The 19154-nt window shown below is 41.6% G+C and overlaps 3 protein-coding genes across 11 annotated transcripts in view; 2 read left to right on the top strand and 1 right to left on the bottom strand.

Moving 5' to 3' along the window:
• Nucleotides 1–16867, top strand: part of LOC143269402 (disks large homolog 5-like) — a 31900-nt gene extending 15033 nt beyond the window's left edge. Inside the window, exon 7 of the mRNA XM_076554514.1 lies at nt 16395–16867. Coding sequence (XP_076410629.1) covers nt 16395–16543 — 149 coding nt within the window. The 3' untranslated portion in view covers nt 16544–16867. The remainder of the gene's footprint in view (nt 1–16394) is intronic.
• LOC143269404 (disks large homolog 5-like) overlaps nt 1–19154 on the bottom strand; it is a 99130-nt gene that overhangs the window by 60227 nt on the left and 19749 nt on the right. For 2 of the 9 annotated variants that reach the window (XM_076554528.1, XM_076554527.1), the window contains exon 3: nt 12374–12529. The exons of the other annotated variants lie outside the window; for them this stretch is intronic. The gene's annotated coding sequence lies outside the window, so the exon portion shown is untranslated. The remainder of the gene's footprint in view (nt 1–12373; nt 12530–19154) is intronic. 9 annotated transcript variants of the gene reach the window in all.
• LOC143269405 (disks large homolog 5-like) lies at nt 2838–16253 on the top strand. Its single transcript, XM_076554532.1, has 5 exons — nt 2838–7099; nt 9095–9257; nt 10739–10870; nt 11941–12124; nt 15062–16253. The coding sequence occupies exons 1-5, from the start codon at nt 6967–6969 to the stop codon at nt 15179–15181; spliced, it is 732 nt and encodes a 243-aa protein (XP_076410647.1). The 5' UTR covers nt 2838–6966; the 3' UTR covers nt 15182–16253.

Genomic DNA, 19154 nt, shown 5'->3' with positions numbered 1-19154 from the left:
AAATAAAGACTTTTCTCACACATTATCAGACTTCCTCCTATATTTAATTTTCCTTATTCTGACTTTTCTTGATTAACATTCTAGAATGAACCATCTCATTCTGATCTTTCAATTGCAGGCACTTCTACATTTCATTACATCAAGTTGCTGCATCTCCACTTTACTTAAAAGATTCCAGACTAATTATTTAATGGGGTGTCCTTGTGCTGCTGAGCCCAATGCTCTGAGTTCTTCACCCAGATCTAGTTCTTTGACCAATATAGAAAAAAGGACAAATGTTCTGGGGACACTCTCTCTTTGGTGGACTCAGTAAGTACTGTATTGTATAGACTGAAAAACTGTATATATGTATGTAGGTACGTATGTACACATCTATCTATCTATTTATCTATCTATCTATCTATCTATCTATCTATCTATCTATCTATCTATCTATCTATCATCTATTTAACTTTCCATCACCTATCTCTATCTATCAATCCATCCATCTATCTACCCCTATCAATCCAGCCAACCTTGGATCCATCTTCTACAACTACTACTCTTCCTCTTCTATTTCTCCTTCTTCTTGCTCTTCCCTTATTCATCCAGGATATTATAACCACTTTTGCCTCCCTGAGTTTGTACAGTGCCTTAGTAAATATTAATTACATCATACAAATAATAACTTTTCTCTGTGGGTTTCATTCTCCATATTTCCCCACCCCAAGTCTTTGTAATCCCTTCTTCCACAACACTTGATAAAATGTGACATTCCTTAGATCTCTGACACTGTGACACTAAAAATCTTTTGTAAAAGAATGTTTGTTTAAAAATGCGATTTGTGCTTAAAACAAGCCCAAAATCAACATCTAACAACTTTATACTTTAGTAACTTGCAAACACACCATCTAAGTTTGTTTCTTTATATGACAAATGCAATTTACACATAATGAATTCAATGAGTTGAGATATTCAATGTATATTAGTTCTCTCCCATGAAGTACACAAAAAGGTTTTCTGACTAAATGAATTTTTGTTAAGAGGTAAAATCCATAGAATTTTCTAAATGGAAGTGCAAAGATGTAAAAAAAAAAGGCTAGAAAATAGAGTTAATCATAAGTTAGAAGTTTTATGGAACATAAAAAAATCAAGATCATATAAGAAACTGCTGTATTCATTAAAATTCCTTAGGCCAAAATTCAGTACACTTGTATACAATTAGAATGTAATTCTCTGTTGGGAATAACGGTGACAGAAGATGCCACTTAGATTCAACCCTTTACACAAAGAAAAGGAAAACCCATGCTAGAACATTCATTTGATAGCCTTGAAATCGACTGCAAAAAGAGCTTGTCTTAGTCAGGGAGTAAGTATTCTTTCTCTCAACTACTTGAATTAGAAAAGACTTTCAAAAGATCAAAGAAACCTCCTGTCAAAGCTTGGCTCATGGCATTGTAGGCTATGAGAACAGATGAGATCAATCTGAGTGCAATAGAAGTGGGAAAGTAGGTCATGCACTTACTTAAACCTCCTTGAAATACAGGCTATGTAATCTACTGATACCTGAAAGAAATTATTTCCTGATGGACTGGCTCACAGGAAGCATTGGGGATGCTTGGTTATCACAAGCAGAGATCTCACACACACACTGGAAGATGATGAAGGAAGGATGGGTTTTTCCTGATAAAATATACACGAGAGAAGTAGTGCTTGGCAGCCAATTCACTGGGCATGATAGAGCACTGGGACGTGCTTACAGAAGAGGTCCAACATAAAATGGTTGATTCGCCAGGAACTTCAGGACTGGTGTTTGCCTTCAGTGCCTTTGCAGAGCTCCATGGGAGAATGTGAACTTGTAGAAACAACTAACATTTTTAAGGAAAGGATGAAATGTTGTGTAACAATTTTCCTTTTTATGCAATAATTTTCTATTATTTTTGAGACTATAACTGCATTATTTTCTCTTCTTTCTCATCCTTCCAGGCCCTCACTACACTATTCTTTGCTGTGCTTCTAATTTATGACATCTATTTTCATTAATTGTTGCTACATGCATATACATATATATGTGCATTAAGATATATATATATATATATATATATATATATCCATATTTTTATATTTCCTAAATGTAAACCAATCATTCTGTATAGCTAGCATATGTTTTCAGGACTGACCATTTGATAGTGAGTATCCAACTGGTGTGTTCTTCCCTGGGTAGGACTATTTCCTTAAGTCTCAGAAAGTTCTATGAAGGTTCATAATACTCAGCAATTAAACCATGGCTGGGAAGGCTGAAACTTACAGGATTAACAAGGCCCTTCCACTCCCAAGGTTAAATAGGTGGTAACTAAGGAGAACTGAAGAAATGAGACCCTCTGTCTCATTCAGCTGCAAACAAGTCATGCCGACACATTCAGAGTTCCAGTCTTTATGAGTCACCCATTCTAATGTAAGCCTTTGTGATGCCACACATTAGAGTTATTCATATTCCCATAAGTAATCCCATACCTATACTCCTGTATTAACTTCAATAAACTCATTAATTTGAGGGAAAAGGGATTACACAGTCTTCCCTGAGAGGCAGATACATAAAGGGGAACTGATAAGTAATACAAATGGCCAACTTCTGGCTTCCTTTTTATTTTCTGTACTGAGACAAAGGCTTAGTAGGCTTTGTCTTCCACCAAAGGCTGCCTCTACCAACTGTCTGGTTCAGGACAGATAGGTATGTTCACAGTCAGTCCTGAACATGGTCACTTGAAGCTGCAGGCGATCACCCAAAGTCAGATATTGGTGCAAAAGCTGAAAAATCAAAGATGCAGAGTAGGAAGCCAATAGTTCTACTCTTTCTTTCTTTCTTTCTTTCTTTCTTTCTTTCTTTCTTTCTTTCTTTCTTTCTTTCTTTCTTTCTTTCTTTCTTTCTTTCTTTTTCTTTCTTTCTTCTCTCTCTCTCTCTCTCTCTCTCTCTCTCTCTCTCTCTCTCTCTCTCTCTTTCTTTGGTTTTTCAAGACAGTGTTTCTGTGTGTAGCTTTGCGCCTTTCCTGGACCTCGCTTTGGAGACCAGGCTGGCCTCGAACTCACAGAGATCCACCTGCCTCTGTCTCCTGAGTGCTCAGGCTGGCCTCAAACTCACAGACATCTGTCTGCCTCTGCCTCCTGGGTGCTGGGATTAAAGATGTGCACCACCACCGCCCAGCTCTTTCTTTCTACTTATTTTATGTACATTGGTGTTTTGCCTGTGTGTGTCTGTGCAAAGGTCCCCTGGAACTAGAGTTACAGACAGTTGTCAGCTGCCAGGTGGGTGCTGGGAATTGAACCTGGGTCCTCTGGAAGAGCAGTCACTGTTCTTCACTCCTGAGTCATCTCTCCACCCCCAGCCAATACTACTTAACCCTATGAAATACTCCACCAAAAGAGAGTAAGTACCTCTCTCACCCCATCTTATCACACTCTCTATTTGCCCAGCTCTATCACTTCCTTTCTGTCTGTACAGACCTCCAGACCTCTATAGTTAACTAATGGCTAGCTCCTCCTTCTGATTTTCAGGCAAGCTTTGTTAGAGCACAATAAAATATCACCACATTTCCCCTTTTTTTGTCTAAAGCAAAAAAGGGTTATCACTAATATAAGAAAAACTACATGTAATAAGTTCAATAACTATATACAATATATAAGGCAATAAATACACTAAGTACAATAACTATATACAATATATAAAGGCAATAAATAATTCAACAATGTCTAGTCCATTTGGACGTGACAAAATCAGAAAAAATACTCCATTATCTATCCTATCTTCGTGAATCCAAAGGACTGTGTCTAATTCTCCTTCTATCCTAATTTGTATTACCAACCAAAAACTATCTTTTGATGTCTTTCAAACTTATACACTTTACACCTCTTTAGTGAGTTTCTTTTCCAAATTTCTTCAACAAGGAAAACTATAACTATTTAATGTTCAACTTCTTCAGAGACCTGAGAAGGAAATAATATTAACTGAGTAAACAGGAACTATAACTAAGTGACTTCCACAAAATGTGAGAAATAACAGAAACAGCTGGTTGCCTGGATAGTCACTCAAGATTTCTCTGCACCATTGGGACATCCATCTTTGGCCAACAGGCCTAGCATATCTGTCAGACTCATTGCAAAGCAGGATTTTCTGAAGGGCCTTTCTACTTTGTCTTTGCAAGGTGCATCAGTCCTTTTTTTGTGTCCTGCTTGTCCATTATGGACAGCATACTGTCAGCATTGATGTAAGGTCACTTTCTTACCCAGTGGCTAACTTTGCCACAAATAAAGTAAACACTATATTGACTTTCTTCAATGCCCATTGTCTTCTTGAAGAAGATGGATACTGTGAGGAGCCTACATGTTTCTGACTCATAAAAAAGAAGAAAAAAATCTATGTTATCATTTTTCAATGCCATATTCTGAAGATCTCTGAAGTGCTTTAAGATGACCTGTCTATCTAAAATACATTTCTGCTTGACCTTGAGAACAGACCTAATATGACTACAGGTTTGATTGTAATGACTATCTACTAAACTGCATTTCTTTATTATCCTAAATAGTTGGCAATAACTTTCAAGGACTGAAAACTGCATTGCACTGTGAAATGAACTGTATAGGCATGATACATTGGACAAGACTAGAAATATATGTAGAAGTATTTTCTAACAAAATCAATCTCAAATTTCTATCAATATACATAATTTATATACAATATACAAAAATCCAATCCAATGTGAAATATTTAAAACTAGTAGTTCCATTCTAAAAGAAGATTCAAAAATCTAACTTTCTATATTACCATATCTATATCCTCTCTTTTTTCTTTTCAGAGTAGATTCAATAATCTACCCTTTGACCTACCTTTTCTATATCCTTTTCAACACATGAAAGTCTGTAAATGGAATTTACTATATATATAACTACAAGAAAAAATACCCACATGATCATCTCATTAAATACTGAAAAGTCCTTTGACAAAATTCAACATCCCTTCACGATAAAAGTCTTGGAGTGATCAGAGATACAAGAAACATACCTAAATGAAATAAAGGCAACATACAGCAAGCCTACAGCCAACATCAAACTAAATGAAGAGAAACTCAAAGGGATTCTACTAAAATCAGAAATAACACAAGGCTGCTCACTGTCTCTATATCTATCAACATTGGACTTGAAGTTCTAGCTAGAGCAATAAGACAACAAAAGGAGAACAAGGTGGTACAAATTGGAAAGGAATAAGTCAAACATTCACTGTTTTCAGATGATATGACAGTATACATATGTGACCCCAAAAATTCCACCAGGGAACTCCATCAGCTGATAAACACTTTCAGTAATGTGGCAGGATACAAGATTAACACACTCAAAAAAATCAGTAGCCCTCCTATATACAAATGATAAATGGCCTGAGAATGAAATCAGAGAAACATCCACCTTTACAATAGCCAAAGACAACAAAAATTCATTGGGGCAACCTATCTGATAAGAACTTTAAGTTTTTAAAAAAGAAATTGAAGTAGATATCAGAAAATGGAAAGCTCTCATATGCTCTTGGATAGGTAGAATCAACATAGTAAAAATGGCGATCTTACCAAAGGCAATCTTCAGATTCAATTTAATTCCCATCAAAATCCCAACAAAAGTCTTCACAGACCTTCAAAGAACAATTTTCAACTTCAAATGGAAAACCAAAACCCAGGATAGCAAAAAAAAAATCGTGTACAATGAAGGAATGTCTGGCATCACCATCCCTGACCTCAAGGACTCCTATAGAGCTATATTTAAAAACAACTTGGTATTGGCATAAAAATAGACACATAGATCAATGGAACTGAATCAAAGACCCTGACTTTAATCTAAAGACATATGAACACCTGATTTTTGACAAAGAAGCTAAAATTATACAATGAAAAAAAGAAAGCATTTTTGACAAATGGTGCTGGCATTCACACATGCTAGAATGCAAATTGATCCTTTATCTGTGCCCATGCACAAAACTCAAGTCCAAATGGATCAAACACCTGAACATAAATCCAATTACACTGAACCTGATAGAAGAGAAGTAGCACAGACACTGAGAGCAACAACTAATACATGGGACCTCCTGCAACTGAGAGGCTTCTGTAAGGCAAAAGAGACAGTTAACAAGACAAGATGACAGCCTACAGAATGGGAAAAGATTTTTACCAAACCCACATCTGACAGAGGGATGATCTCCATAATATAAAAAGAACTCAAGAAACTAGACATCAAAATACCAAATAATCCAACTTAAAAAATGGGGTACAGATCTAAACAGAGATTTCACAATAGAAGAATATTAAATGGCCAAAAGACATTTAAGGAATTGCTAAAAATCCTTAGCCAAGAGGGAAATGCAAATCAAATGACACTAAGATACCATCTCACTAACAACCTCATAGCTTGAGTGAGCTCTACTAACACTGGGGGAATCTTCATAACTAACTATGTAACTTTTTTTGAGCCCAAAATCTCTAAAATTCTGAGGATCTTCCCTGGGTGAATATTCACTTCAGAGGTCTCATCCCTACTACTCCCCTTTATCCTGACCTCATTTCTAAGCATCCTTTCTTTCTCAAATTGTTGATTATTACTCTTAAGGAGGGGAAAATCCAACCCTGGACAGTGCATGCAAAGTGAGCTTTCAACTTCACTTAGATAAAGTTTCTAATGAAACAGAGGCCTAGATTTCTGGCTTTGGAAGGAGGATCTACCTAAAGACTTCCATTGTGAATCCAGAGGCTCCTGAAAATGGCACCTTGGTTTCAAGTCACTTTTGGGTGAGGTATGTAACAGGGATGAAATAGCTATACCAGGTGACATCAGCACATGGACATTCTACTGTATCTTGGAGAGCCCTGGCATTCCATGTGATGTCACCAGTGTTGTGGCAACGCCAACTGTCATTGGGGCATTTGTGCAGTGTCTCGTGTTTCACCTACAGACATGCTGTCTAGAGTGAACAGGATTGTTGGGAGACAGGATGGAGAGCACAGGGAGACCAAAGGGAGGCAGAAGGAAGATGACCTTCAGTCTCCATGTCACACATCAAGAAATAAATGGTTCTGGGGAAAGCTCAGTGAGTCCTGGGAAAGGGATGGGGAGCTTCTTGAAGGAGGAAGGCTTGAGCTGTTCCTTCCAGGAGTGGGGCTAAGCAGGTGAGAGTTTCTGAGAAGCAATGGGCCTACCTGCTCGTCTGAGTTCTTCAAGAGCAGAACAAAGTTGAGGATTTTCAAGGTTAGTTTGGCAGAAAGCCAGGGATGGTCAAGGCTGCAGCTGTTCTGTTGAGGGCCCTCTGCTTTCACTCTGAGTGGGAAGGAAGCACATGGGAACTAAAGAGGTTTCAGTACCAGCCGAGCAACTCACACACACTGGATGTCTTTTGGTGTGTGTCACTAATAACAGAGAGAGTAATGTCCCCTGGCCAGAGCTAGAGGTTCTCACATTTTAAATAACAACCACTAGCAGGGCAGGAGCTACCAAGTATTGCTTCATGTCAGTGACACCTAAGGTTTCTGAGTTCCTGCCCTCTCACTAGCCAGTCATCTTTCCTCTACCTTGAGTGCAGGACTGGGACATCACTCTTCCTGTAAGTATTTGTTCTTGATGTCAGAGGGCTCACCTGTGGATGCCCAGTTCATAGGTATTTTCAGTCACACCTTTCAGTGGTTGATAACAAGTTCGCTAACCTCATGATGGATGGAATGTATTCTCCTGAAGCTTTTGGTAAAACTTTCATCTTTACCTATGTGACTTATCATTGCTCTGACAGGACCCACATAATCCTCCACTATCCTCATACATTGTAACTGCCCCGTGGATCTTCTCTGATGTGCTTATTCACCTCGTGGAACTGATCTTCCTTCCCCATTATACTGAGCTAATTTCTTAGCATCCTTTATTTCTCATCTTGTTAGAGATCATCAGGAAGAGAAAAGCCATTCCTGGGCACAGTTTGGAAAATGAGTCTTGCCCTCCATACATGATGAACTATTGAATTAGAATGAAATAGATTCTAATCAATCAGAGAGATCTCGGGATTGGAAGGAGGAGGTGCTGAAGGATTTCCCCTGTGTCTCAGGGAAGGCTCCTGGAAAGGGCAGCTTGGCTTTTGGTGAATTGGGGAAGAGTTTGTTATCAAATAGATAAAGGTGTTGGCAGTGACCCTACAGTCCCTTCTCTGGAAATTCTATTATATCCTGGAGAACCCATGGCATCTTTTGTGAAATCACCAGTGTTGTTACAATTCCAAATGCCCTTGAGGCATTCATTAAGTGTGTATAGAGTTCACCAATCAACATGTTGGCAAGACTGAGCATACTGACTGGAAGAGGGATCTCTGTTTTTTTAGGGAGGAGTTGAGGCCAGAACTGGACCTTCTAGTAATGGGGTTCAGTAGCTGTAATCATCTGTAGCCATGCGCCTATGCTGCTTCTCTGGGTCCCTAATGAGCAGATCCAAAGTGGAGGTTTCTGACGGTTAGTTGACAGAGGGCCAGGAATGGTCAAGGATGCAGTGCTGTGCTAGGACCTTTTTCAGTTCATTCTGACTGTCAAAGAATGCCAAAGGAGGCATAGAAACATTAATGAGGTATCAGGGTAGCGTGTTGCTGCACTTTATTCTCAGTGGATTTCTGTAGGTTTCATGGATATCTGATATAAATAACAGAGAGCAAAACTTTCCATCCATGTACCCAGGTCTGAGACATTCAGTGTCTTTTAGTCCTGCACACAGGTTATCGGGCAGGGAGGTACAAATCACCAGGCAATCCAGGACTTTCTTGCATCACATCAGGTATCACCTGACAATTCCAAACCAACATGACCTGCCTTGCTTATGCCTTTCAGGGACAGTGGGGCTGCAGGAGGGCCTGAGGCATATATCTATCCTCAGAGATTGGAGACAGACACATGACTTATGGTCCCCAGTTTAAGGATAGATGCTCTGATTTTTGAGGGCTTCACTGGGTGCCATGCATTTCCTCTTCCTCAGGACTCCTCTTGGGACTCCACATGATCTCTCTTGGCCCAATGCCATTCGTCTGTACAAATTCACTGTGTTTATGTACCTACAGGGACTACTAGGAAGGCATCATCTACACCCTTCTTCCTCACTGAGCAGGAGAAGCAGCTGAACCAGGTGGATAAACTGACCCTTCAGCTACAGATGATGACCAATGAGAGGAATGAACTGCTGGAACTCCTGGCCCTTTATAACAACAATGACTTGAACAACAGGTATTCATCATGCCCTTTTCTCTGGTAACTGTCTTGACCCTACTGTGTCCTGAGTGCATTTGAGAGGCAGAACTGAAGCCTGTAGGAGTGAGATAGGACATAGGCTGTTCTGATTCCTCCAAATGAAAAAGCAGAGCCTGTGGCCTGAATCACAATCTACAGAGGGGCAGTAGGGTGTAAGATCACAACATGCATTTCAAGAGGCCTTGACAGACATCGGCTTTTAGGAGATGCTTGGTGCTCTGGGTTGAGTGTTTATATTTGACTATCTATTTATTTTTGCTTTTTGCTCTGGGAACAGGCTGAAAGGCCTTGTCGTCCATCTGTGTGTCTGGAAGGCTTGGAGTTCATCCCTGCTCCTCTCTGGTCTTGTTCCTTATACTTTGAGGCAATGCCCCCTACGTGCATTTCTTTGACATCCTGTGTGTGGGTTCATGTGTGTGAAGTGCTCTCTAAGGGGCCCAAACATTGCAAACATGGCAGTGGCAGGTTTTGCCCTTTTCACTTCCCTTTCCCTTGATAAACCACTAGATTATATTCCTAAATTTAGTCCCCAAAGTCCATTCCCTTTTGTGGACACTGACTCATTCTTGAAACTAAACACCAAAGTTCAACAATCAAAATTCATTACTTGGTTACACTGGCTAACCTGTCCCATCAGAGCTCAACAATTTACCCAGCACAGACTTAACCTTTTCTACTTAAAAACCCACTGTTAAAAAAGCCTGCTGCTTGCTGTGTGCCTTCGCCTGCTCAAGAGACAGGCTCCCAAGCTATGCTTGCACTGCTAGGTTAATAAATCTCCTTGTGCTGAGGATTGTGTGTCTGAGTGTGTTCTGTACTGGCTCTGAGAGGCTCACTTACTGTGTGTGTGTGTGTGTGTGTGTGTGTGTGTGTGTGTGTGTGTCCTTTCAGATCCTGAGAGTCAGAGATTCATAGTAGGTCTGAATATTCACATGTCTCAAAGATTTCTGGTTATGGAAGTGCTGAAGCCAGGGAGCCCCACATTGAACATCACTGCTCTCAGCCTTTGTGCTCATCCTGGTCCCTCATTGGAATCCCCTTGGGTGTTTATAAAGCCATTTGAATGTAGTGCCTCCCCATGGCAATACAGATCATGAGTTCTGGGTATCCTTGTAAGGAGAAAAATCTCTGTTCTCAAGACAGTGGGAATGTCATTGCAGATTTCAGATACACCCCCATCTGTGGCACAGACTGCTCAGATCCTCTTAGCCAGCTAGTCTGCTCCTAGAGGTCTACTGAGGGAGCTCATGTAGCCCTGTCTCCTTCCCTATTGACACCAAGCCTTTCCTGGCCATGGGACAGTAAGGCAAGTCTAATGCACATCAGGAGGTCCAGTATAGAATTCATGGTGTGACATCCAGTGGGCTAGGGTAGTATAAAACAGAATCTTAATTTATGTAGTTCCTGAGGCCTGTATTCATGGGGTTCTTTGCTCCTGGGGCCATGCCCTACCACAGGCTGAAATCTGAGCTGGAGATGCTGAAAACACAGCATAAGAAGGAGATGTCAGATGTAAAGAAATTCCCCAAGGAAATTTGTGAGGCTTCGTACAATTGCAAGGAGCTGAGTGAGCACACCAACTCCTACCGGTGAGTGCCTAATTTAGATGGGACCCCTGAAATTGTTAAGGACTCCTTCTGGTAGTCTGAAGTTTTTCCAGTCCTGCCTGATGCATCTGTCAGGAGGAATCTGTCCCATCCACCTCCTGCAGCCAAATGGTCCCAAAGACACACACAGAGGCTTATAGTACTTACAAACTGTATGGCCAATGGCTTAAGTTTCTGGCTAGCTAGCTCTATCATCTTAAAGTAACCCATTTCTATTAATCTATGTTTGCCACATGGCTGCTGCATGTGCAAGCTGCTGGCATGTTTCTCCTTGGGTGGCAGCTGGCATCTCCTCCACCTCTGTCTTTCTTTTCTGTCTCTTCTGGATTTTTCTGCCTGGTTCCATCCTGCCTTGCCATAGGCCAAAGCAGCTTACTTATTAACCAATGGGAGTAACACTTATTCACAGTATACAGAAGACATCCCACAGCAGCTTCTTCCCTTCTTCACCTTTGAACAAAGCTGGGCTGTGGTTCTAGACTGTTTACCTCTTAGCAAGCAGCCTGCCTCATAGCTCCTAGACTTCTGCCTCCTAAACTGAGTTCTCCTAAGAGTGAAGAGTCTGAGAGCCCCTCCCAACATTTTCCTGTCAACTTCTGGAGCTTCTAGAGAGAAAACATGGTTTGCACCATGAATGGTTTCTGTGGCTCTGGCAGGAGCTTACAGAGCTGGTTTCTATGGGAAACATGGATGGAATGTATTCCCATTGGGTCCTCTGTCGCCCTTAGGGCATGGTTTTCCTCTACCTGCTCATGTTTCCCTAATACTGTGAACAGTTAAGCACCAGGGTGTGTGTGGAGGAAGTGGGGGATCCAGTTTTCATAGGTACATGGATCTCTTTTGCTGTCAGTGTGTTCAGAAGTAGTTTGAATCTTTCTGTAATTTGCCTATTCTCTGGCTTTGGCCTGCACCTGAGTGATGCTGCCATGGCTAATGCCGGTTCCTGCCCAGGGTTCATGGGGATGGGGACATGGGACCTTGCAGGAAGGATGGTATTAGGAGGCAGGAGGGGCAGATGAAGGTAGAGCTCATCATTTTTGGTGACATTTCAGCACCCTCTACTGTCAGCTCCTGAGTGAATGGACTCAGCTAAAGGAAAAAGTGAGCATGTTGAAAAAGAACAACAGAAAGCTGCATGGGGAGCAGATTTTACTACAAGAGTCCTGCAAGGAGGCAAGGAGGCTCTGTGAGGAGGCTCTTGAGAAGATCTATGACCTCTGCACAAAGCAGCAGCAGGTAGGCTGAAGCAGCAGGGCCAAGATGCCCACTTGTCTAACCATACACACACATACACACACCCATGTAACTCTCGACTCACTTATCCAACTGACCCATCCCATCCAATAGTTCATTTCTGTGATCATTCACAAGTCTTTCTGAGGAGTTAGCCTCTTGGAAGGGACTGCATGACTGCCAAGGAAACCCTACTGCTCTGCTAGAAGCTGCAGTCCATTGAGGGAGATGGGTCAATCACATATCACTCACCTATGTGTCAGTATGGTAGGAGCAGTGTTATGATGGGAGTCACTTAGGGAGTAGCACAGCGATCCAAGTGAGTGAGGTCAAGGGTCTGGGTCTCATTTGCTTGGCAGGGGTCATATGAGATCAGAGGCAGGAACAGCATGGAAGGAGGAACGTCCCCTACAAAAATCAAGCAATGGATCTATTTTAAAATTAATAAGTAGAATTCTTTTCTTTCACGGCATAGAAGTAACTTCCCAGGAAATGTCTGCTTTGTCTTACTGGCTTCACACATGGAACCTGACATTTTGATGCTCACTCTATCATATTTATAGCTGTGTCTTAGGAAAGACTCCTCCTAATAGTTGTATAGAATATTGCATTTCAGGAAAGTGCTATGGGTGACCTAAGTAGCCTCCTACTGACTAACTGGGACGGTTTTCACATCATATGCACTGTAATCCAGTCAAAAGTTGTTGGGTAATGACAATGGTGATTTCCATTCTCAAGTGCAATCAATGTCTTTTGTGTCAGAATCTGGGAAGGTTTAGTGAGGAGACTATGATGGGTCAACTTGGATCTATCAGGAGGCTTCATGTCCAGCCCTCTTCCATGGGCACTTGGTCTTGTGTGGTCAAACTCATTTGTGCAGCGGTTGCTATTTATCTGTACAATCAGTGAGTCTGCTATAAAAACTTCCCTAGGAAGGGAAACAAGTTCAGGCCAGGGCAGAAAAGCCTGGCTGTGTCTAAGAGCTTGTAGACAGCAGGGAGGACCCACTACCTCTCCCTGTAGTACAAAAAGAGTTGCAACATTCCAGCCTCGTCCCTTCCCCTTCTGGGTTCAAGAGAGTTGTGTGTGTGTATTTGTGTGTTTTCTTATGTGTAATTTTGTGGGTATGAAAATATGTGCTTGAGCCTCTATGTGTATGTTCACTCACTCACGGAACAATGGGACATCTTTAAGAATGGTGGAGACAGATTTGAATGAGAAAGTACTGTGCCTAATCTGGTTAGTACCACTTTGCATCAGTCAAAGAACAGATGGTATTGTCCATCATTCTGCATGTCCACACAGTTAACTACAACAAAAGACAGAAAACTGATGAAGGCTAAAAGTTCTTCAGGTATTTTCAGGTTTTTCAGGTTGAGGCAGAATTATTTATCTGCAAAGAAATCCTCTGGATAAAAACAAAGTAATAGGGTCTATAAAGGTGAGAAAGAAGCTACTGAGAGGCAGGAAAGGCTGCCTGAGAGTTTGTGTCCTTCTCTGTTCTGGGTGAATGGTGGCTGACCACTGATGACTTCCCTGCATCCTGTTTTGTTTTTCTACTCATTGTCTGCTGCCATTTTCCTTTCACCTTTGCCTAACCTTGGTTCAGCTAACCTTGTCCTTGGAGCTTGGCCTGGATTTTATTCCCTGAGAAATTCTGAACTGCAGAGGGTCTTGTGGCTGCATCTCAGCCCAGCAGAAGTCCCACAGCTATGCTGAGGTGTGAGAAGAGGCTGTCTCAGTGCACCCCTTAGGCTCATCACACTCTAAAGCACCCACTCAATGTTGTCTCTGCAGCACTCAGAAACTGCTTTTATTCCAAACTTCTTCATACTGAGTTAAAATTGGCCTGATGGAAGGTTGGGAGAAATGAGAACTATCAGATATTGGTAGGAGTGTAAGATGTTGTAGCCCTGTGAGAAGCTCTTTAAAATAATTCAGAATATTGAATGCAGATTCCAAGTGGACCATTGATTCCAGAGTGGAAAGTAGGTGTCCACAGAGAAGAGAGGACAACAGGGTTACAGCAGGACTCATCAGAACACCCCCAACTAGAAACTACTCAGATGCACATCCTTGATGAGTGCAAACATACAATGTGGTCCATGGAATATAGTTAAACATGGAATAATACATGCAATCCTTTCGCTGAGTTAGTCAACCTTCTGTTACTCAAAGAAATCCCTGACACAGTCATCTTACTTGGAGGAAAGGTTAATATAGACTTCTGAGTTTAGAGATTTTCTTGTTTCTGAGCATGTTGCTTTGGGCCTAATTTGAGACAACCTGTGCTTTAAAGAGCTTCTTTAGGAGGAAGCTGCCCTCCCTGGAGGCACTGGGAAGCGTTGAGTGAGAGCAAGGGGCTGGCCCATTGCCATCCAGTGGTCCTGTGCTGGGGAACTAAGCCTTCAATTCACAGACTAGAGAACTTGCTAGGAGAGCTTGGATTACTGGTAAATGATCCCTGGGGTTCACCTGTCTGTGTACAGGCTTACAAGGCAAGCATTACATTGACTTATCTGCATACTGAATTCTTCTCCCAGATCACCAGGCATGCATGTGTTATACAGACACACAGGCAGGCAACACCTGCACATATAACATAAAAATAAAATGAAAAATTATCTAAACAGAGTAAAAGTTCACAATCTTCTCCACATCACTGTGTTCAGAGGACCTTGCGTTTTCCTTTCTCTCTACTGGAATATGGGTAGAGAGGCTGTGGGTTAATGAAAGGTCACTTTCTTCTTCATAGTATCCCAGGTGATCTCATATTACATCAGTGTTATCTGGTAAAGCAAACATGGAGACAATGTAGTGTGCTTGTATGTGTGCATCCATGTACATGTGTGTGTTCAAGAGTGTGTGTGTATGTGCATGTGCTTTATGTACAGGGGTGCAGGAAACCCTCTCCTAAAAACACAATCTTCTAATGAACAGGAACATCAAAGACTTGAGGAAGATCTTCAGTCCCTGATGAAGCAGAAGGAGCTGCTCACCCGGCAAAGGGACTTGGCAGCAAAGCTGCAGCATCACTTCACTGTGTCCCAGATGAGGTAGGAGCTCAGGCTTCCAGAAGCAGGGGGATCTAAGTGGGTCCACTGTACCTAGATCTCTGTCCTCTGAGTTTCTGTTCAATTGGTAAAGCTCCTAACCACAGCCAGTGAATGAACACCTCAGAGTGTAATTGCTGTCTCAGTCAACAGGAACTTCCGGCTAGGAAGCAATATGCTTTCTCCTTGGTCTTATGGGGATTGTGTCCCCTTCTTCCCTTCTGAAAACTCTAGTATGCTATGAGTATCTCAAATCTAACATTAGATCTCCTCCCAAATATTCCCATGGCATCCAGAAACCTACAAGGGGAATCATCAATCATGAAGGAAAGTGTGTCCTCCTGCAACTTTATTTTCCATCAGGAACATCACGTTTAGAGATAATTGTCTACCCTTCGGCAGATTTGAATACAGCACATTTCTGCTGATTGCAGGCTCTCTGCAGTGTTTATCAGTTTCTCATGAGAAGATTTACTCTGGTCACAAACAGAGTAGGAGTTGACAAGCTAATCCCATGCAGGGGTATGGGCTGTAGGATTAATCAGAGCCTTCTCTGCATTGCTGTGTAGGCTCCACTAGAGGACAGGCATAGAGTTGTCCAAGAGGTTCTCATTCACCTGGTATCTAATCAAGGACAGCAACATTTCTCCTGACCTGTTCCTCAGACCTTGTCAAACTGATATTTCTCAAAAATGATGTCTTTGGATTGCTGGAGAAATATGCTGTTTCTTCTAATCCAGCACAGTGTGTATTTTCCAGTTCAACTTCTAGGAGTTTTTAAAAGTTGAGGAAAACAATCCTGCCCGGGTTCTCTCTGACCCTTTTGCCTTGGGGAAGCAGGGAATGAACTCAGCTGAAAGGTAAAGCTCGATTGTCTAGCTGAGTAGATCTGATGAGGGCTCAAAAGCTGACATGGCAGGTCCCCCAGGCTTGTGTCCCAGCTGCCTTTCTCCCCTAGGTTTGAAAACCTCCAGCAGGAACTGAAGCAGACCACAGCCCAGGATGAGAGCCTCCTGCAGATGGAGCTGCTGAAGCAGAAACACTATGTCCCAGGCAAGTAAGCCACCACTGAGCCCCATCCCCAGCAGCCAGGATGTTCATGGGGTGTGTTTCCTTCCTTAACTTTTGTTTACTAGGAGTATATAGACCCTGATTTTCTTGCCATGTGCACAGCAAAACTGTTTCTGAATCATATTTTCTTTTCTGATTTTCCCTGACAGTACCTGTTAAGGAGACTGGGAAGGGTGGAAGAAGCCAAAGACACCTTGAAGGCATGACATTCTACACTCCAGGTTCAAGGCCTCCTCAGAAAATGCCACCTCTTTTCAGCTTTGAACTCACTCGTGAGGCAAATATCAACCTACCATGAGGCGGTCCAGCCATAATCGGATCCACATCTGTTGGCTCACTATCCCCAGATAAAAGTTTGTGTAAAAACAAGTCTAATATACAGAGAACACAACACAAATTACTAAGAACCCTGACTCCATATGTGATGGAAATCTGACAAGGAATACTGTGTTAATGTCACACTGCCATCCAGACAGACCACACCAAAAGCATAAGATTCTCTCTAGTGCAGTGCTAAAGCTGAAGCCATGTCATGGGCAAGTGTTGTTGAAGATAATTCACTACAGAGAATACGCCAGTTCCTCACCTCTTTTGCTCTTCCATAATGAAATTCCAAAGGAAACTGAAATTTTCCCTTTTTTTGGTTTATATCTTAGGATATTTATGCTTAGGTTTTTTGGTTTTATTCATTTTCGTTTAAGGTTGTGTTAAATTTTGTTATACTTTTCTTCTTGTCATTGCTTTAATAGTTTGCTAAGGCTATATACTGTATATAATGACTGCGGTTTTGAAAACTCCCATTGAGTAAAATGAATGTATTTTATGAATAAAATAAATTTCAAACTTTTCATTCTAAGACTCTTCTTTTCATTTCCTGATTTCCTTTATACAAGTTTAATGAGCGTTCTCATTTCCTGAGAGACCTGGATTTTAAATTAAATTCCACCTGCATTTTAAATTAAAAAGGTTTGTTAGCTGTCTGTCCTGTGAGTCTTCTGAGACAGGAATAAATGCTCTTAGATGAGGTTTCACATGCATGCAAACCCAGAAATCACAGGCTTGGATGTATCTCAGTAAGTTCCTGGAATCTTGGGCTGCACACAGATTTCCCAGCCATGGGCCTCGGGGCTACACAAGTGGGTGGCGACTTGGATGTTGGTTTATAGCCTACCTCATGTATACCCACTACATAATAGAAAAATTAGACATATTGTATCCTTGAGGTCATATATTTAGCTACCAGTAAAATGTTGTACACTGTACACACATGTTCACGGAACTTCATGTAGACCAAATTAAAGGGAAACACAAGTATATTGTTCCAGGCCTCTCAGGAAATGAGAACGCTCATTAAACTTGTATAAAGGAAATCAGGAAATAAAAAGAAATCTGCCTCTGGTTTTCTTGAAATATATCATGAGTGATAAGTGAACAGCAGAGCTGATTTCCTGCAAGACAATTTAGGATATTTTATGGCGCTTTTGTTTATACTTATGGGTGTTTTGCCACCACATACATGCAATTCCCACAAAGGCCAGGTGAGGGCAGATTCCACCTGCATTTTAAGTTAAAAAGGTTTGTTAGCTGTCTGTCCTGTGAGTCTTCTGAGACAGGAATAAATGCTCTTAATGGATGAGCCATCTCCACAGTCCTGTAATAGACCCTTGTCCTCCCAGCCCTGTGTGCTGTATTAGGTGGATTGGATCACTCCCAACCAAAGACTGAAGTTTATTGAAAACTGTAGGGACAGGCATGCTAATTGTCTTAGGCTACCACACATTCATTCAGGGCTCTCATAGGATCAGGATCCTGCCCCAGTCACTGACTGTCAGATTGGAACAGATTTGCTAGATCTCTTCTAGGTTGACAACAGCTATTAAGCCTGTCTGATGTAATAAATATTGAGAAGACCGTCCTGGGGGTGGAGGTAGGATGAGGAATCCCTCTTGATGGTCTGATAAGCAATGTTGGGAGGAACCTCATGACTAGGTGGAGTGGATGGAGCCTGCACCAGGGGCCACATGTCTGTGGTGCATAGTGATTCTGTGCAAAACTAAAAAAGGAGAGAAGTGGTTGAAGCTGCTCTTTTACCACAGCAGATCTCAGATTATATTGAGAAAGTTCTTCCAGAGACTGATTTACTCTGGTGAAGCTCCTCTGGAATAGATCTGACTCCTGAGACTGACAGTGAGGCAGAGATTTAATGTGTAAAGAAAGTTATCCCCTGGGTCTCCAGACTGGAGCTCTCACATCAAGGGTAAAAAGAACCTACTGTCCTCTGATCTTCCTGTGTGTGTGGGAGGGGGTGCCAGGTCTTACCCCACTGAAGCTAAGACATCTGGTTTTTAATTCTCACTTAAGCTAGAATTTCACCATCTCATATAATTACTCATTTAATTAGATTACTGTGTGTTCCGTTTGAGAAATTTCAGACTTGTGTTATTTTACTTTCTTGCCCAGAAGGTATAGAAACCTAATAAGCCAGCATCAAATCATCACCTAAAACACTGGTTAAGGGAATGTGACCATGTGGATTTATAACTGAGATAAGGCTGTTGTGAGACCCAAACTACTCTAAAAGTTCTCTACCTGGCTGGTGCATTGGTCATGGTTCCATTGGTCTAACACCTTATTGAATGAATTTCTATATATACAGACGGCTATTTTTTAGAATGACTTAGAGGCTGTGCTCCAGCTATTTGAACATTGGCTGGCTATGATGACAAAGTCCAAGAATCCAGCAGTTTCTCAGTCCACTACACTTGATGTCTCACCCATCAGTAGTATAGTCTGGAATCCCAAAGAAGTTGGCTCCAATGCCAGTGATGGAATGAACTTGCTAGCAAGGTGAGAGCAAGCAGCTAAAGAGCAAAAGCCCCCTTCTTCCATTTCTTTATATGGGCTTCCAG

Source organism: Peromyscus maniculatus, chromosome 18, assembly GCF_049852395.1.
Source record: "Peromyscus maniculatus bairdii isolate BWxNUB_F1_BW_parent chromosome 18, HU_Pman_BW_mat_3.1, whole genome shotgun sequence".
NCBI classification, from domain to species: Eukaryota; Metazoa; Chordata; class Mammalia; order Rodentia; family Cricetidae; genus Peromyscus; species Peromyscus maniculatus.
Note: the sequence above shows the minus strand (reverse complement) of the source record. Positions and strands in the feature narration are given on the sequence as shown.

Coding starts and splice junctions, on each gene's coding strand:
- LOC143269405 (XM_076554532.1), top strand. CDS start 6,967: ATGCTGTCTAGAGTGAACAGGATTGTTGGGAGACAGGATGGAGAGCAC. Junction 9,258..10,738: donor AACAATGACTTGAACAACAG/GTATTCATCATG, acceptor GCCCTACCACAG/GCTGAAATCTGAGCTGGAGA. Junction 10,871..11,940: donor GAGCACACCAACTCCTACCG/GTGAGTGCCTAA, acceptor GTGACATTTCAG/CACCCTCTACTGTCAGCTCC.